Source organism: Hippocampus zosterae, chromosome 1 (assembly GCF_025434085.1).
Source record: "Hippocampus zosterae strain Florida chromosome 1, ASM2543408v3, whole genome shotgun sequence".
Taxonomy (NCBI): domain Eukaryota; kingdom Metazoa; phylum Chordata; class Actinopteri; order Syngnathiformes; family Syngnathidae; genus Hippocampus; species Hippocampus zosterae.
In genome coordinates, this window is record NC_067451.1 from 2168901 (window position 1) to 2188549 (window position 19649).

The 19649-nt window shown below is 47.7% G+C and overlaps 1 protein-coding gene across 2 annotated transcripts in view; it reads right to left on the reverse strand.

Annotated features, from left to right (window-relative positions):
- Window positions 1–839: 839 nt before the first annotated feature.
- The window catches only part of efnb3b (ephrin-B3b), a 71672-nt gene continuing 52862 nt past the window's right edge, over window positions 840–19649 (reverse strand). Inside the window, exons 3-5 of one of the 2 annotated variants that reach the window (XM_052068325.1) lie at window positions 11104–11196; window positions 7512–7571; window positions 840–4034 (exon numbers count right to left, since the gene is read on the reverse strand). In XM_052068325.1, the coding sequence (XP_051924285.1) occupies window positions 3604–4034; window positions 7512–7571; window positions 11104–11196 (584 nt within the window). In that variant the 3' untranslated portion in view covers window positions 840–3603. The remainder of the gene's footprint in view (window positions 4035–7511; window positions 7572–11103; window positions 11197–19649) is intronic. The other variant, XM_052068335.1, reaches the window with a different exon arrangement.

The window sequence follows — 19649 nt, forward strand, 5'->3', positions numbered from 1 at the left end:
GGGTTTTTTTTGTTGATTTTGCTTTCAAATAAAACGGCCGCCATCCACCGCACATTTTCCCCCTGTGACCTTTTCCTGCCTCTGGCAGCCTTTGTCTTCTTTGAGGTCGTCAAACTTAGTGCTGAAATCATGGCTGGTCTCTTTGCGCAAAAAAGTTCCCGCAGTTGTCGTCATTCAAATGATGTGACGTGGGATGCCGACACCTGGTTGCCATAGTAACTGGGCATCAGATGTTCACATCCGTTTCCTTGCTTGTAAGTGCCAAAGTGGGACTGATCCTAGGGCTTGTGCATCCGTACACAACAGGGGATGTTTGTGGAGCTGGGAGTCAGCGATTGTGTGTGGGTGCGTGTGTGTGTGTGTGTGTGTTATGAGACAGAGTGAGAGAGAGAGAGAGGACCAGTAATCAACTCTCACACCCACACACACACACACCATCGATCAAAGTGGTCACACTCAAGCCCACCCTGGTGGCATAGGATACATTGAAAGGGACGCCACCTGTTACCACAGCAACGGATAGAAGGGAGTAAAGGAGCGGAAAGGGCGAGACAGAGAATGAAATCAGGTCTGTCAATAGGTTGCCAGGCAACCTTAACGAAGGCAGGTTTGATAAGTTGTTGATAACACTTGTGGGAGAGTTAGCGTGTGTGTGTGTGTGTGTGCAGTGCTATGAAGCAAGGCACTAAAAGGAACCATGCCGTGAGTAGTCTAAAGTAGCGACAAGAGGAGAAAACGACTTCGAAAAGGCCTGTCCAGTGGGCCTCTGATACACATGCCCACGCACGAAATAAAAAGACCCTCAGACAAAAAAAAGAACCTCACATCACAAGCAAAAGTGGTGCTGAAACATTTGTTTGTTTGTTTTTTATTCAACTGATTTTTTTTCCTTCTCCAAAGCAGGAATGTACTCATCTTTTCCTCTCTTCAGAGGTGAGTTGGGGGGGGGGGAGCGGGTTCACTGTGGGGGTCGCTGTGATGAGGAAACAATGCGGGGGCGAGGAGGAGATGACACACACACACACGCACGCACACACACCTCACATGGAGGCGTCCCAAATACAACACGTCACATTTGAGGGGCCGCGGGATACAAACACACACTCTTTTGCTAGCCGATGGTGATGCCCCCCCCCCGCCCCCCAAGCCTTGCAGGCAACACTCTGTTTCACCAGGGAGGTCAAACACAAACGGTGACATGTTTAAATCCACGTTAAAACATGAAAAAAAAAACATGGCAGTCCGAGGAGGATGCTCGAGGGGCCGCAAAAAGTGTCGGGGGGGGGGGGGGGGGCAGTGAGAGTCTTTGTTATTTTGTGTGTAGCCCCCCGCCCCCACTCCTCACCCACACCCCAACCCTCCCCCCGTTGAAGTTGCAACCATTTTTATTTTTTTTTGTACATAACAAGTCACGTTGCACAAGTTGCCAATGCGGCCTCGGAGGGCGTGTGCACTACTCTCTTTGCGGGTTCGGATCGACAAAAAAGACGGAACAGTGTACATAAAAACAACAAAACACAACTTTGTCGTCGTACAAAAGAGTCAAACACACCCCCCCCCCTCCTACCCCCATCCCACCCAAGTTTTCTTTCCCCCACTACTCAGTGTGTCATTTTTTGCAACTCAATTTCAAACCGTCAAATATAGGCCAGAAGCAACCGCGGCGACAAAAATCTCCACCAATGGTCGAATGTGACAATTAAAGCACACCTTAATACATTGTGTAGATGATGTTAGGTACTGATACAAAATACAGTTAAGGAAGGATCACACAAAAAAAAACGCTGACGCCTGTGTGTGCGCGTATATGTGTGTGTGTGTGTGAGACCAGGAACCAGTTTACACAAAAGCCACAAAATGTTTGCGCAACACAAAACAATTTTACTAAAAGCATGTGTGCACCCAACGGGCGCCTCCGAATGCAGAGTTGTGTGTCCGACGTCCGTGTGCGATCCCCCGTTTACATAAAAGCCACAAACATGTCCCAGCAACACAAAACGGACTTTACTGCTAAGTAGGTGAACAAATAGCGCCTCAATTGGCCATCATGTGTCTCGTGGTACTTGCGCCGCGCGACGTACGCACACACGCATTAAAAACGAATTGTCGGGGATGTGTGTGTGTGTTTCAATGCAATCAGTGTTGCAGTCATTAACAGGCGTGTGTGTGTGTGTGTGTGTGTGTGTGTGTCGGTCTGTGTGTACAAATAATGTAACACAACAAGACGGGAACGTTTGAAATGTACCACCTGTGATGTGATTGTGTGTGTGCGCGCGCGTGTGTGTGTGTGTGTGTTGAATGAGTTCAACTCCGGAATACGTTTTAGTGCCGAGGCTGTCGCTCTTCATCACGTCCATCTGGATCCTTCATCGTCCATTTTTTCTTTCGTGTGCAATTTCCTCTCAGTCCTTCCTTTTGCATTGCTTTGTCTTTTTTTTTTTTTTTTTTTGCCCGCAAGCCCCTCCTTGCCACATTAAAAAAAAAAAAACATTTGGAATTAAAAAAAAAAAAAAGCGATCAGAGAAGGCTCTACCTCAACACTTCCACAAACGAGGTCTAAACTTCAACACTACTGCATCAAACAAGAAGCTATAAAAATATACAAACACCTTAAAGGGGGGGGGGGGGGGGGTTAGGGTGGTGGGGTGGGGGCAGACTGGCCGAAAAAAAAAAAACAAAACAGTGGGATTAAATGAATATAAAAGGTCGATTGTACTACTGTAAATGTGAAAAGTAGAAAAAGGGCTAGCAACACAGGTGCGGCTTTAGCTGGTAAAATCGAAGAAAATCATAGAAAATAAAAGCAAATACATCTATTAACTGGATATTTTTTTTTATATATCATCTATAAGTGTTGATAGCCATAGAAAAATCTCACTTTATTGGATTTTTTTTTTTTTTTTGTGATATCTGCTCACTATTTTGTGTTTTGGTATTTTGAAGACAGGTCTAAAGAACACAGTCACAGCCATTACACTCACACACACACACACACACACGCACACACACACACATTTTATTAAAATATACAAGAGTCTGAGTGTCAGGGCGGGCCCGACTGCTCAGAGACATCCTCGGGCCCTCGGGTCAGGTCATGTGACCTGCACTCTTTTCTGATTGGCTGAGTCCAAGAGGCCGCCGCTCTTTTGCTCTGAGAATTCCAAAGGTGTCGGCGGTGTCACCGAGCGGGCCGTCTGATTAGCTGATGGCGCTCTGGGGAGGGTGGTTGGGGGTGGGGGTTAGGGGGGGGGGCAGGCTGCTAAGGTTCTAGGCAGGTATGGTGACTGGGAGTTTCCTCAGCACTCCGTGGGCTTTTAGCAATTTATGTATTTATTTTCTCAAATATAGTCCTTTGATTCTCCTCAGGTCCAAAAGCCACATTCACGCACTTCCAGGTGCATTCTGGGAATTTCCTCTAGGAGTGCTCCCGTGGGCCGGCGAACCCTCGCGGACACACGTTAAGTGTGGTGCTGGGGTTTGGTTATGGTTGGATGGTGGCGGGTAAGAAGGTGAGAGGAGGGTGAGGGGGGGGGGGGGCGTTGGGCCTTGCTCAGGTGGGGCGCGGAGTGATTCTGGGGGGTCTCGGGCCGGAGAGTTCAGTTCTCATACTTTGTAGTAGATGTTGGCCGGGCTCTGCGGTGGCATTTCCTGCACAATGTAGACGGGGTGTCCGTAGTCGCCGCTCACCTTCTCGTAATGCGGGCAGTAGGCGGAGTCCGACGTCCTCAAAGGGATGATGATGTCGCTGGGCTCGGAGCCGTTGTTGTTGGAGCTGCCCATGCCCCCGGCGCCGACGCCTCGCTTGGGGCTGGTGAGCGACGACAGCGACAACGGCGGGTGGTGGGTGTCCGAGTGCTTGGCGTGCCGCCGCCTGTAGCACACCACGCAGATGACGGCGGTGACCAGCAGCAGGAAAGCCGAGCCCCCGGCCGCGCCCGCGATCAGGGCGATGTTGGACGGCTGCAGCGGACCGTTCTCCCCGCCGCCTTCGGCGCCCCCAAAGGTGTTGGGTCCTCTCGAGTGGGTCGAGTTCCCTGCGAGAAAGTAAACATTACATTCGGTTGCAAGCGCGAATGGGCTTTTGTCACGGGGAACCAAAATTAAGCGTTTTGCGACTGCGCCGCTTTCTCAACACGCGGCCCAACATCGCTGTTGACTTAGCATTAGCCATGTGACCGCAACCATTCCGCGATGGGCCTCCACCGCACGTGCGCACAGTAAGACGTCCATTCCGCATCCGTCAAGCTGCCTGTCGCTCGCGCCGAAGCAACCATCAACCTCAGGAAGCGGCAGGTGCGCGCGTGTCGTCGCACTTTAAGCGGCAGGCCGTCGCAGGTGCGAGCGCCGAGCCGGTTAAGGTCGCAACTGCGCGCCGCCGCCTCGTGATTAGCCCAACGATATTCCTGGCACGCCGTCGCCTTTTTTTTTTTTTTCCCCCTCCCCACATCCTTTCCGAGTCTTGGCTTTATTGGAGCAGTAATGACCTAGCTTACCGTGCGCCCCGTTGTGCTGCACCGGGGGCGAGCAAAGCGCTAATGCTTGCTTCAGTCGGCTTTCGTCCTCTCGCCATTAACTGACATCCCTCATTTTCCATCTCCATTATGACTGTCACCTTTCGCTGGCTCTCTGCATTATAAACCCTCTTCCGTCACCTCTACACCCATTTTCTTTTGCGCTCTCTCTCTCTCTCTCTCTTTCTACTCATATCACATCTCACAAAAAAAAAAGACAGTGAGCTCTTTGTGCATGGATCACAGATGGGACCGACTGCCTTTTTCAAAGGGTTCAGATATTTAAGGTCAAGGTGGGAACATAATCATAAATAAGCCTGGAAAATTTATCAAATCAAAAGGACATCACAGTGCAGTGAAAGACATTTTTCTAATTGCCAAGGCTTCAATATGGCGGGAAAAAAAATGCTTCATTTTGGTTGGTTTATATATATATATATATATATATAAATAGGCGGCCCGGTAGTCGAGTGGTTCGCACGTCGGCTTCACAGTACAGAGGTACCGGGTTCGATTCCAGCTTCGGCCTCCCTGTGTGGAGTTTGCATGTTCTCCCCGGGCCTGCGTGGGTTTTCTCCGGGTGCTCCGGTTTCGTCCCACATTCCAAAAACATGCGTGGCAGGCTGATTGAACACTCTAAATTGTCCCTAGGTGTGAGTGTGAGAGCGAATGGTTGTTCGTTTCTGTGTGCCCTGCGATTGGCTGGCAACCGATTCAGGGTGTCCCCCGCCTACTGCCCGAAGACAGCTGGGATAGGCTCCAGCACCCCCCGCGACCCTAGTGAGGATCAAGCGGCTCGGAAAATGAATGAATGAATGAATGAATGAATGAATGAATGTATATAAATATATATATCCATCCTTCCAACCATTCGCACTCACACTCACACCTAGGGACAATTTAGAGTGTTCAATCAGCCTGCCACGCATGTTTTTGGAATGTGGGAGGAAACCAGAGCACCCGGAGAAAATCCACGCAGGCCCGGGGAGAACATGCAAACTCCACACAGGGAGGCCGGAGCTAGAATCAAACCCGGTACCTCTGCACTGTGAAGCCGACGTGCTAACCACTGGACTACCGGGCCGCCCTATATATATATATATATTGTATGAGTTGTTATTGAATTTTGTAAAGTTGTTTTGGATCAACCATTGGAGTGGACCGATCTACAACAATTGACCTGTCAATTTCGGATGTATCAACAATTATTGATAACTCATGGCCAATCAACTCCCCATGACGAATCGACAGAAACTCTGAACAAATCGGCAGGAACTATTGAGGAATCAGTGATGACTTTTGATGACTTCACCACGACGATTGGCAAATCAAAAATTGTTGCTGAACGCGAATGCTGAAAAGACTGCAAGTTAAAGTGTTTGGGTAAGTTGACAACGCTGATCGAAGTCAACAAATGGCATTTGGAGCATTTTGACTGATCTTTGAAGGCTCACAGAAGATAGTTTTATGTGAACATAGAAACCACCAAATGAAAGATTAGACTCTATTCTTTCATCTAAAAAAAAATTATTATTTTTTTTACCTTATTCGATTATTTTGTAATCAGCAGAACATGGGTTGGTTTCCCCCAAAACGCCCATTTTATACCCCCCCAATAAAGGACAAAATAATCTGTTTGTGATTTTTTTTTTATGTGACTTATATGCTCATAAGTGTGGATGGCATTTCTCATTAGGATGCCCAATGATGGCATTTCCCGTCAACGGCGCTCGGAGACTGAATTTATGGGCCATTTGTATTTATTTTAGCAGAAGTATCTATATATATATTGCACGTCGTCCCGCACGCGGTCTGTCCTTCCGTCTGTCCCTTTTCAGAACGTACCTAATTCACCGCGCCGCCACTGCGCCGCTCAGGCAGTGGCTCACTACGATCGCGCGGACATCTTAGCGAAAAAATGTTGTCTACCCACAAGCATTGCAATGAAATTGTTAGTTATTTAGTAGAGCTAAACATCTCTTTATTTTCGCGATAAGCAATGAAGATGAACAAAAAGTTGAACCAAGCAACAACACTTTTGTGGGCCAAAGGCCCACCTTACCAGCCTTCCGCAGGAACTAGCTAGTGACCTATAAGATTAAAACATGTATGTATATATTGTTTATTGTCCTATAGATTGATTTTTTTTTGATTTGTTTCTTAAAAAAAGAACACATTGGATTGAAATCGCAAAATTGAGGACCAAAGAGAAAAAAAACGAATTTATTTTAAGCATGGCCAAACATCCAGCATACATGATAAAATATTGCATTTGCTTCCACTGGCGCAAAATAAGGAGCTCTAATCCGAGACAATAATTCAGAGTTACTTCAAAGTGCGCCGTGTGCGGATGTCCCAGATCGGGTGTCCCCCGAATGCGCACGAAAGGCCATAAAATGTGATCCGAAGGCTCCTCCTCATTGTCTATTGCCCCGCTCCTCTTAGCTTTTCACTTCTTCTGGTCTCACTCCACCTCTTTTGCCTCACACTTCTGTCTGCTCCATCACCCCCCTGATGCCACCCCCCCCCTGCCCCCCTTCCGCCAAGCACGCTCTCGCCCATCCGGGCTGCAGCATCTAATGATAGTAATAACTCTCTCAAATGTTGCCTCTGGTCTCGCCCTGGCTCCTCGGCGCCCCTCCGTTCTTCCTCCCTCTTCCCGTCTCTCTGGCTATCTGTCTTTTTTTTTGTCCTTTGCCCAATGTAGCTATTAGCCATCCACTGCTCGCCCGCGGCACTTCGCTCCGAGGGGACGAGACTAGCGAAGGAGGGTTGGGGGCGAGGAAGGATGGAGAGAAAATATATGGAATTAAATAGAGAGATCCGCAGATGTCAACGCTGCACATCCTCCATCTGTCCCCCACCCCGCTTAAGCACCAACCACCCCTCTCCCGCCCCGCCTCCGCCCGCTGCTTATTGTTGTCTCTCCACACTTCTGCAAGCCTTTTCTGTTTCCCTGCATCCATCTTGTGGATCATCTCCATTTGGTTTGCCGTTTACCTGAGTTCCGGTTGGTGGAGCGTCCCGCTGGCTCCTTCTTGGGAGGCAGCCCGTATGGACCTGTGAGAAGGAGGCGGGGCGGTTGTTGATCAGTATTACGACACCGGACGCTCGATATGACCAAACGAGTAGTTTAATTTGCATAATTGCGTTTCTGTCCTCCGTGGGTGATTTGTTTGGCTTTCTCTTTCTTGATTGGCAGCACAGTGATGTCAAGTGAGAATGAAAGGATTCCAGGGGACAGGATAAGAAGATCGTCATCATGAGTTTTCGCAATAAGGCCGGAACGGCTCGTAATCTGCGCTGGCTAAATCGGCCCATCTGCCTTTGAGTCTGTCACTGTCATGGTGATTAAACGCATACACCATCGAGTGCACTGAGCATGCCTTAAATGAAACAAGAAGAAAACAAAATCGTGAAATCAGGAATACTGCACTTTAGTTAAACAACATTATGTGCCGTCAAGAAATGTACACGGGCTAGCTGAAAAAAAAAACCCCGCTTACAATTAATGTACTGTATTAACAGAAGTGCATCTGTACTGTGAAGCTTCTCAATATACAGGAAACTGTATTGTAACTATCTATCTATCTCTCTCTCTCTATATATTCATTCATTCATTCATCTTCCGTACCGCTTGATCCTCACTAGGGTCGCGGGGGGTGCTGGAGCCTATCCCAGCCGTCTCCGGGCAGTAGGCGGGAGACACCCTGAACCGGTTGCCAGCCAATCGCAGGGCACACAGAGACTAACAACCATTCGCACTCACACTCACACGTAGTGACAATTTAGAGTGTTCAATCAGCCTGCCACGCATGTTTTTGGAATGTGGGAGGAAACCGGAGCACCCGGAGAAAACCCACGCAGGCACTCAGAACACGCAAACTCCACACAGGAAGGCCGGAGCTGGAATCGAACCCGGTACCTCTGCACTGTGAAGCCGACGTGCTCACCACTGGACTACCAGGCCGCCCCTACTATATATATAAAAAATATATATGTATATATATACACACACACACACACACACACACACACACACACACACACACACAGCACACACAAGCGGCTCGATAGCTCAGTTGGTAAGGCATCGGTTTGGCATACGGGAGTCGGTGGTTCGAATTTGGGGCAAAAAAAATGAGCACATAACACCATCCAGTGTGGGTCCTTGGGCAAGATCCTTCACGCTAATGCCTACCTCATACAATGATGAGAGGCAATAAAACGAATGACATGCCGGCTCAGACGTCGCCCGGCCAAACAAGGTCTGCGTCAGGTGCTGGGGAACCAGAGCACCTTGATGAAAAATGGGCTACTGGAACAAAGCGGAGATGGGCGAGAGGCGATAACATGGCTCTGTTGGAATGCTACTACTCAAGCAACCCTAGTAAGACGGGTTACATGCAGAGAATGTGAGCTAAATGGTTACTTCGAAACCCACAGTCACGGTTGATCATGGCGAGAATGAAAGCCGGGCAACCTAGAAACCGATTACTGGTGACCCTGAGAGAGGAGCACAGCAACCTCCCTGAACAGAACCCAATGACCATAACAGTGGCAGACATACAGGAAAGAGTCTCAGATATGAAGAACTGGACAGCACCAGGCCCGGACATGGTCCCCTGGCCTCCCCCCCCCCCCCCCGCCCCCTCCCACCCTCTGCATATAGTGAGAGTTTACCGGACATATAGTGACAAGTACACAGCCCGACAAACACCAGCTGAGAGGTGGAGGCGTGTGCCGGGATCAATAGTGAGGGCGATTGGGAGCAGGCGAGATAGATGTCCGATGAAATAAGTCAATGTGTGGACGCGAGCGTCGAGAGACGACAAACAACACGGTCGTGACCTTTTAGCAACGCATTTGATTGGATGGAAAAAATAAGCAGAGAGCGGAGGGAGGACTTGGGCGAAGAATTGAAACACCAACGACAAGAGGGAACGAAGAAGGGGGAATGAAGAAGGTGAAGGGCGACCAGTTTACAACCCACAGATGAAATATAATGTCAGCATAATGACATTCATCCATGTGAAAAAAACTGAGTAGCGGTTCTTGATATCTCACAATGATTCTCCACAGTTTTTTTTTTTTTCAAGAAATAAGCATTTACATTTCTCCACCATATCAAGAAAATTACAATTTCCAATCGCTGGTCAACTATTTGGGCTGGCATGGCACCTGTGTGGCGGTTGTGTGGATTCTTTTCACAAATTATTTTTTTTTCTCTGCTTTTGGGACAGAAACCAGTGGGTTTTTTTTTTTTTTTTTGGACAAACCAACACATGTTCGACTGCTGAATACTAAAAAAAATGCAAGCAAATTTTTTACACATACTTGTGACATTGTGATTCTATCGCAATCTTACAAAGGTCATGGAAAGGCCAAATCATTTGAATTGTTTTGGTGACAAGCTCAGCAGAATATATTACTCATTTATATGAATTATTGTAAAAACATCTTACGTTTATAAAAACTTACCGATGATCGGAAATATGTCCTCTGTTTTCACTATAGGGGGTCATTTTAAATGTATTTCTTTTGATGAGTAGTAGTAGTTGACTTCTTGTGCGCAATAATTGCTTTTTTCATCTTTCCCTCAACTAAATACATTCATTCATTCATCATCCGAGCCGCTTGATCCTCACTAGGGTCGCGGGGGGTGCTGGAGCCTATCCCAGCCGACTTCGGGCAGTAGGCGGGGGACACCCTGAATCGGTTGCCAGCCAATCACAGGGCACACAGAGACGAACAACCATCCACGCTCACACTCACACCTAGGGACGATTTAGAGTGTTCAATCAGCCTGCCATGCATGTTTTTGGGAATGTGGGAGGAAACCGGAGTACCCGGAGGAAACCCACGCAGGCCCGGGGAGAACATGCAAACTCCACACAGGGAGGCCGGAGCTGGAAGCGAACCCGGTACCTCTGCACTGTGAAGCCGACGTGCTAACCACTGGACTACCGGGCCGCCACCAACTAAATACAGTACTCCATATATATATATTTTTAAAACTACCTAAAACTAATACTTAAACGAACAATGAATGGACTAAAATGTAGCATTAAAAAAAAAACCTCACTGAATTTGAAAAAGAAAATTCAAATTTAACGACTGAAAATTCCCAACCTAATTTTTTCGAACCCCGCTTGGCATGTGAAAGCATCACCATTGAGCCGGCAACGCGTTTCTGTCGACTCTGCTGATGCGACGGCCGATAGCGGCGACACAATACAAGCTCACGTCTATTATGTGCGGGAACGTGCGGCTCAGTGTTTGAAAGCCACTTCCCCCCCCCCCCCCCCCCCCCCCCTTCCAAAGCGAAAGCAGTGGCCAAAATTCATGTCGATATTCACATTTATAACATGTGGAGTGCGAGTGGTTTAAAGCGAGCACAAGTGGGCCTCATTAGAGCTGACTCGTTGCGACACTTTTCCGCCGTTCTCGCCATTTAACAAGCTCTAATATGCTCGCTGAGAGGAGCCACCCACAACAAAGCCGGTGTGTGCTGTACCTACATGCGGGAAAGGCACACGTAGATGAAAATCATCCCTTCATTTTTCGGGTGATCATAGCATTTCAGACTCACTCTGCCCCACTTTCAGGACCACCTTCATGCCCTGCGTGGCACAAACGCCTCCCCTCATGCTGTCCAGACCTTGGCGGGTCCCATCTGATGTAGCTGCAGGGACACAAAGACAAAATGGCATCGTTAGCGACATATACACACACACACATACATAGTATAAAATCCACAGGCACTCAAACGGAACAATGTTCTCTACCGTTTCAAACAATAAATTCGACTCGTATCGTCAAGCATTCCGGGGGAGCCGACAAGTGACATTTGCGGAAGCGGCAATTTAAAAGGCAGACTCGAAACTTTGAAATGTCAAACTAGAAAGCCGACGAGCACTTTAATAAGTCCTCATTTTAAGCTGCTCGCTGCCATCCATTAAGAACCCCGCCGGCGTCGCTTGGACTCGACCACTTTCACTCCGGTTCAGGCCGCACAAGCCGCGCTGGATTAATACGGGGTGTGCGGCTGGCAATTTCGCTTTAAATTGAGATTTAGAACGTGTAATTGGCGGCCATTAAAAAAAAAAAAAAAAAAAACAGGACAGAAATGTCTTGCGAGTGATGAAAAGGCGAGCCGCGGTCGTGATTTTGCTCGTTTTATTTCAGCTCAATCGAATCAGCTATTTCGGGGTTAACGACTTGAGCAATCACCTGATTGTGTAGAACTTAAAAGTCCGTGTGCACACACAATGGAGGTGTGTTGTCAACACCCCCGAAAAATTTGAATGATCAAATAAATAAATAAATAAATAAAGAGAAATCACCCTGCATACAAATGAGGCAATCATTTAAAATGAAGCCGTTCTTTCTCTCCATAATTGAACACTGCAATGAGGCGCTCAAGAGTTAAACACCTGTCCACATCAGAGCGCTTACAATGGACTTTAAAAAAAGAAAAATAAAATGAAAAATACATCTCCTCGCTCATCTGACCTTCTAGACATGACACACGTGCACTCATGGCTGACAATGTGGCACTCTAATGTGGCCATGACATTGCAAAGCCCCGGTCCACATCATACCTGTCACAACGGACTAGAAAAAAAAAAAAGAGTAATCATCCCAAGTTATATCTCATCAGACTTTCTGTGCATGCCGCACGTGCACTCACGGCTGACAACGAGGCACTATAACGTGGTCATGCTAATTCGAAGCTCTCGTCAAACCACGCGCTAGCTATCAAGCCAGACTCCCCTTGACCCCATGATCTCACTTGCCTTCTCTCAGCGACATCCGTAGTCTTACGGCTGACAACGAGGCACTCTAAAAGGCTGTACCAGCAGGTTACCGCATGTCAAAATAAAGCAAACAAAGATCTTTTCGGAAATGACCGATGCTACAATCTATTTAGACACAAATCCACTCGATCGAGTCTTTAAAAGTATTGAATCTTTCATTCATTCATTCATTCATTCATTCATTCATTCATCTTCCGAGCCGCTTGATCCTCACTAGGGTCGCGGGGGGTGCTGGAGCCTATCCCAGCTGTCTCCGGGCAGTAGGCGGGGATACACCCTGAATCGGTTGCCAGCCAATCACAGGGCACACAGAGACGAACAACCACCCACGCTCACACTCACACCTAGGGACAATTTTTAGAGTGTTCAATCAGCCTGCCACGCATGTTTTTGGAATGTGGGAGGAAACCGGAGCACCCGGAGAAAACCCACGCAGGCCCGGGGAGAACATGCAAACTCCACACAGGGAGGCCGGAGCTGGAATTGAACCCGGTACCTCTGCACTGTGAAGCCGACGTGCTAACCACTGGACTACCGGGCCGCCCAGTATTGAATCTAAACTGGTCAAATTCTTTAAAAGCAAGGAGAAAAAAAAATACACGGCTAAAATGTCCTCTAGCCAATTATTCCAATTACACTAAACACGCGTGACACATCCACCATCCATCAAACCGATTTCACACTTGCGCTGAAGCGCGCCTGTTTTCGAACGGACATTCACGAGGCAGATGCACACCTCAACCTCAATCAACCATTCCCAAGTCCACACAGCAGCCAATCAAAAAGCTCTTCCTCCTCCAAGCCGCCGGCCAACCCCCCTGAACGTCTTTCAAAAACGTCATTTCCCCCCCCCTCCCCTCACGAGAGCCATCAGCACGTTTGGAGGAAGAAAAGCGGGTGAGAGAAAAGGAGGTGTGAAGGACATGCAACTTTCCTTGTCACACCTCCTTTCTCTCTCTGCGCATAATGCGGAGTGTGAACGCACACTTCGGAAATGAAGCGAGACGAGGTCAACGCAGAAAAGCATTCTTTCGCAAATAAGGCGACGAGAATGCAATGCCAGTTCCAAATCGATTCGAGGGATAAGGCGCAGTGATGCCGTCCCAACATGTGACAGTGACAACAACATTGGATTTGAACAGAATTGGAGAACGATTAAAATAACTACAAAGGTCCTTAAAAATCCCAAACGGTGATGACCTTGCTCGCGTGCCAACGATTAGACTGAGCCCAGGTGATACTGACAAAATCCTTGGAAGTGAATTGCTGAGCGAGGTGGACTAAATGGAGCCGTCCACTCACCCTCAGCCACTTTGGAGATGAATGTCCTCTGACACACGGAGAGAAGGCAGGAAGGCGGGCGGGCGGGCGGGCACGAGGGAGGCCGCGCGGGGGCCGGCGGGCCGCGAGACGCGATTGGCCGTGACAAGGTGTTGCTGATATGATGGCGGCGAGAGGTCATGTGATGATGTCAAGGCTGGCTAAGCGGCCCACCGAGCATTTGCATCATTAAGAGTCCTGTCATAGTCGATTCATCTCTTGAGCATGTTTTCCCTGAACTTGGACAACTAAAAACGAGGCATTCATTTTTTTTTTTGTGTTTGTTTTGACACATGTATTGAAGTAATTACATAAGATAAGATAAGATAAGAAAACCTTTATTAGTCTCACAATGGAGAAATTCCCAATTCAGAGCAGCAAAGTTATGAAAGGAAGAAGGAGAACAACAAAATATAGGAGCTGCTGGAAAGGCAGCCACTCACGCGGCGCCATTTTGAAGTCAAAATAACAAAGATAACACAAGACAACACATAGGACACAGACAGTCGTTCAATCTTCACCAATTTTCTGCATACACTTTGTTGTCTGAAGCAGTTCTAGATGAAAGAGGAGAGGATCAAAGTGTCCTTTCACCAGTGGATCAGAGACATCATGCTGAAAAATGTGCACACGTCTGCTACAAGCAAAGTTTTGAAAGCAAACACGAAGCTGTAGCATCCATTGACGAAAAGAGATTAGTTCACTTCTCCTGTCCCACATAATCCGCTTCAAACTCCAAGCCGCGACTCCCAGCTCCAAATCCGCATCGGCACTCCGCGCCAACGCTCCTTTCTTCTCATCGTCGGCTCCTCAAGACCTCCATCCATCCAGCCGCAGACCGTTCAACAGCACCGATCTCTCCGCTGAACAAAGCGGGGCTGTGAAAAATGCTGCCCATTACAGGCGCAAATAAACAGTTCATTGATTTCTTGTCATTGGAATGAATGAAATTGTAGGCGGAGTTATTCCCTGGCGACGGGGAGATGAGTGACAAACGCAGCTCGGGGTTGCCTGTTGGAGAATATTGGTTCCACTTAAATATCCGCCGTTTCCACACGGGCCCATCGGACTGACGGACGACTAGAACTTACGGGGAGCGCAGCGGAGCAGAGCTTTTTTGGAATGGTAGTGGCTTGTTTGTAACGTATGGCAGGTTTTCCTTGATGATGTTAACTTGGTCAGTCCGGGCTTGATTTGATGCGTTTGACTAAATTTGGAAGCGTTTCAGACGCAGATGTCCAGTAGTCTCTCTGTGGTAGCGAAAAGAGCCGCGAGGAGCGGTTTTGGTTTCCTTTTCTACTTACTGTGTGCAGGCCAATAAGTGACATTTGCCTTCCCCGCCGCCAAGTGGCAGGAAAGCTCGATTGTAACTGAGTAACTCCTGGACAATTGCAACAGCTCCAATTGATGACAGACACTGCCCCGCGGGCCACAGACTCAAAGCAGGAATTGTGTTGTGCAGCCCGATAGTTGGTGCGCAGCCATTTTGTTCAGAATCACTGATTTTTCCGGGAGGAGGGGAGATATTAGGTCTCAACTTATGGCCACCCCTATTCGTGTTTAGGAGTTCACCCTGCTCACCCCAGTGAAAAATGTCTGGCTATGCCATTGAATGGAAGTGCTGCTAATCTAAAAAAAAGTTTTAAAAAAAGGTGCATATTGACCGAGTTAAACAGAAATAAATACAGTTAAACATCTTTTCTCACACTTTGCTTAAATTTCACCTTATCTCAGCTCCTCCCAGAGGATAAAGAATATATGACTGAAAGGACCGTTATGTGTTAGCATTAGCATTAAACCAGCGGACGAAAGACTACATTTTGCAGTTGTTTTAAGATAAGATAAGATAAGAAAACCCTTTATTAGTCTCACAATGGAGAAATTCCCAATTCACAGCAGCAAAGTTATGAAAGTAAGAAGTAGAACAACAAAATATAGGAGCTGCTGGAAAGGCAGCCACTCTCGCGGCGCCATTTAATTACACAATGTGAAAATAATCAAATTTCATATTTACTTTGAACGTAAACTTCAACTGCGAGTGGCATGAAGAAGCTTAAAGCTCCTTTTGTTGAACAATTGCTCATCTTATTGTGAAGGATTTAAAACACTGTCACGTTTTATATAGTTAATAGTTATAGTTAATGGCCCGGCCCACAATGTGGTCCAAAAATTTGTGGCCATACTTCCAACACCATCTTGAGTTGCTTTTGGCGATCAGTGACAAGTAATGAACTCAAAAGAGGAAAAGATATGGCCGGCCCTGGCTGTGATTTGGTACGAGATTAAACGGGAAAGCGGGGAAGGAAGAAGGCAGACGGGCATGGTTGGGTGGGGGTGAGTAATTGAGACGATGATGAGCAGTGATGGGAGATGGGGTGCGACGCGCCAGAGGATCGACGAGAGAGGAAAGATGTCTCTCTGAGTACAAAACCAAAATCAGTGGAAATCAGGCTTCATCACACCGGGACATCAGGAGAGGAGACAAAAAGATGACGACATTACGACTTCATACATGCCATTAAGACACAGGCACACAGCAACAGACTCTGCACATACATACACATTGACAGCACTTGTGCAAATTGGGGACAGAGACTCTCCACACTTTGCTTTTTAACCACATGCATACATACATGCATACATACATATATATATACATTATATATATATATATATATATATATATATATATATATATATATATATATAGGGCGGCCCGGTAGTCCAGTGGTTAGCACGTCGGCTTCACAGTGCAGAGGTACAGGGTTCGATTCCAGCTCCGGCCTCCCTGTGTGGAGTTTGCATGTTCTCCCCGGGCCTGCGTGGGTTTTCTCCGGGTGCTCCGGTTTCCTCCCACATTCCAAAAACATGCATGGCAGGCTGATTGGACGCTGTAAACTGTCCCTGGGTGTGAGTGTGAGCGTGGATGGTTGTTCGTCTCTGTGTGCCCTGCGATTGGCTGGCAACTGATCCAGGGTGTCCCCCGCCTACTGCCCGAAGACAGCTGGGATAGGCTCCAGCACCCCCCGCGACCATGGTGAGGATCAAGCGGCTCGGAAGATGAATGAATGAAATATACACACACACACACACACACACACACACACACACACACACACACACACACACACACACTCACGTAAACACATATGGCTAAAAAGCAAAGTGTGGAGAGTCTCCGTTTCCAAATTGCACGAGTGCTGTCAATTTATTTCTATTTATTACCTATTATTGATTCAGTTGAGACAATTGAGAACAGATTCTCGATTGTCCTCAATTTGCCTGTCCAAAACTCCAGCCAATTATGCTTATTATGCGATATAATTATTGTCCAGTGCATGTTGCCCCCAATTGCGTCTGCCCTCCTGTTCCCACCCATCGTGCTCGTCTGTCTGCCTCCAATTATCCGTTTTTGTTTTTTCTGCAGGCTCGGGTCTGTTGGGTCCGCTTTGCCTCCCGCGGTGCCGCCCTCCCGGTTCTGCTGCAAAGTTTTGCGAGTTCACGGCGTGCTCGAGTGCGTGTCTGTTCAGAGAGCTGCCGTCTGTGCAGCTTCGCCTTCCGCAAAACCAACTCAACTTCTCAAGTGGATGATGTGCGTGCCCGCGTGCATTCAGCCGAGTAGAATTTACAGTTGCCTTCCTGTTTTAATTTGTTTTGCTCTCTCTCCAGAGTGCCATGTGTGTCACATCCATGATGAAGAGCATACGACCCCTCTCTTTTCCTCTCACGCTTTCTCACCCATGAACCGCCCACACCCACACTTTGCAAAAAAAAAACAGTGTCGAATCCTTTTCATAAATCTGCTGACGCTTTCAAACCAGACTGTGAACATTAATGAAGCCATCATAAGCTATTAGTTTGCGGGGAAACGGAATTCGGGCTGAAACAGACCAGGCACTATTTGGTCTCCACATGGCGGAGAAGAAAAAAAAAAAAAGTATTATATTCTCTTGCATTCCATCTCGGATACACGGCGTACCGTTTTTTGATGTGCAGGGTGAAGTTTCCTCATGTTTTCCTGCAAGGGGTGGGACAGTCCTAAACATGAAATTTGTGTGCACATCTCTACTCATGCCCACTTCGAACCTCAGAAGTTATTTTTATATAACTGTGATTAAGATTCAGTGGGAATCGTCCTCGTGAATGCATGAAATCCAAGTGTAAGATTTCTGACGGGACTTCATGGTCACAGGTTCAAACCCATATGACACGTCACATGCCAACCAAAAACACTCACAGTCACGCAATCCTCCCTAATTTCACACATATACCCTCAACGCGGCAAAAAAAAAAAAGTGAGCGCTAACGCGAGGAGTGCACGGACGGGGCGTGCTGGGATGCGAACGGTGAGTTCAGAGGCGCTACGTCAAACCCACCGCTGAAGCCCCCCCCCCCCCCCCCCGCGCTGCAGGATTCGGTCACGCTGTTGTTTGTCTTGAACAAAATCCGTGTCACAATACGTGTTACGGCCCAGCTTGAGCTCCGTGTGCGAGTGTGTGTGTTAATGTTCCACAGAGGCTGATGTTTCATGTGTGAGCGCAAAAGGTCACAGATGTTTTTAAAATATCTTCCTGAGACCGCATTGTGAAAAATCTCCGGTTCCCGAATCCAGACACAAAATCACTCACACACCCGATGAAAGCTGCTTAAGTCGGGGCTGTCCGACGACAGCGCTACATCATATTGCACTTTATAAAACCGTGTCGTAATAACACAACGAAACAGAATGTAAAGAATTACACAGTCGGAGCCACGAAATAAAATCACTGTGAGTCTTCCTAGGGCGCACGTCTTAGTCACCAGAGAGTTGTGTCCTGTCAGGGAGTTTGTGGAAACACATGTGGACAGATAACATGAACAATAGGCACAGGCATATATTCTTTATCTTCTGCTCTCTCTCTCTCTCTCTCTCTCTCTAATATGCACATGTGGACAGATAAAATTAACAATAGGCACAGGCATATATTCTTTATCTTCTGCTCTCTCTCTCTTTCTCTCTCTCTAATATGGCAGCCCAATGGACCAGTGATTAGTGTGTCAGCCTCACATTGCAGAGGTGCAGGGTTCGATTCTGGCTCCGGGCTTCCTGTGTGGAGTTCACATGTGCTCCCCATGCCTGCGTGGGTTTTCTACGGGTATACCGGTTTCCTCCCACGGTCCGAAAAAATGCACGGCAGGCTGATTGAACACTCTGAATTGTGTGGGTGTGTGAGCGTGGATGGTTGTTTGTCTATGTGTGCCTTGCTATTGGATGGCATCCGGCTCAGGGTGTCCACCGCCTAGCACCCGAAGACAGCTGGGATAGGTTCCAGCATGCCCCGTGACCCGTGGGAGGATAAAGGGGGTCATAAAATGGATGGGGCGAGAGAAAGAGAGAGGGAGAGAGAGATGCACGGTGAGGAGGCCTTGAGTTTGTTCCCTTAATTGCACATGAAAAAAAAAACCAAACAAACCAAAACAAAACGAATAAAACAAAGAATCCAAGTGAGTGGCTGGCTGCATGACGTAACATCACCAAAGTGGCGGCCATGTAGGACAGTCACAAGCAATGTTCTGCACAACTGGGTCAGCCCTCCCAACCCAGGGCAGCGAGGGCATTCTTGAGTGTGTGTGTGTGTGTGTGTGTGTGTGTGTGTGTGTGTGTGTGCGCACCCACCCTGCAATCTACCTTGAGAGTAAAGCAACATGCATTTTAAATGTTTACTTGGGTGACCTCCTACCAAGCGAATGCTGAGTGACGATTGCCCAACCTGGTGGGCTGCTCGTGCGGCAAGTTCATCGCCGTGTTTGTATGTTGTGCATTCCAGAGTACACACACACACACACACACACACACGCACACACACGACCATCCTCCATTCCTTCATCGACTGAAGGCCTGTAAGAAATGGGTCAAGCTCTTCTTCCTCAACATCTCCCGCTTATGTGCGTTTCCTTTTTTTTTTTTCTCTTATTCCCAAGATGCCCCAAGAATCCAGTCGTTCTTACGCGGCAGGAT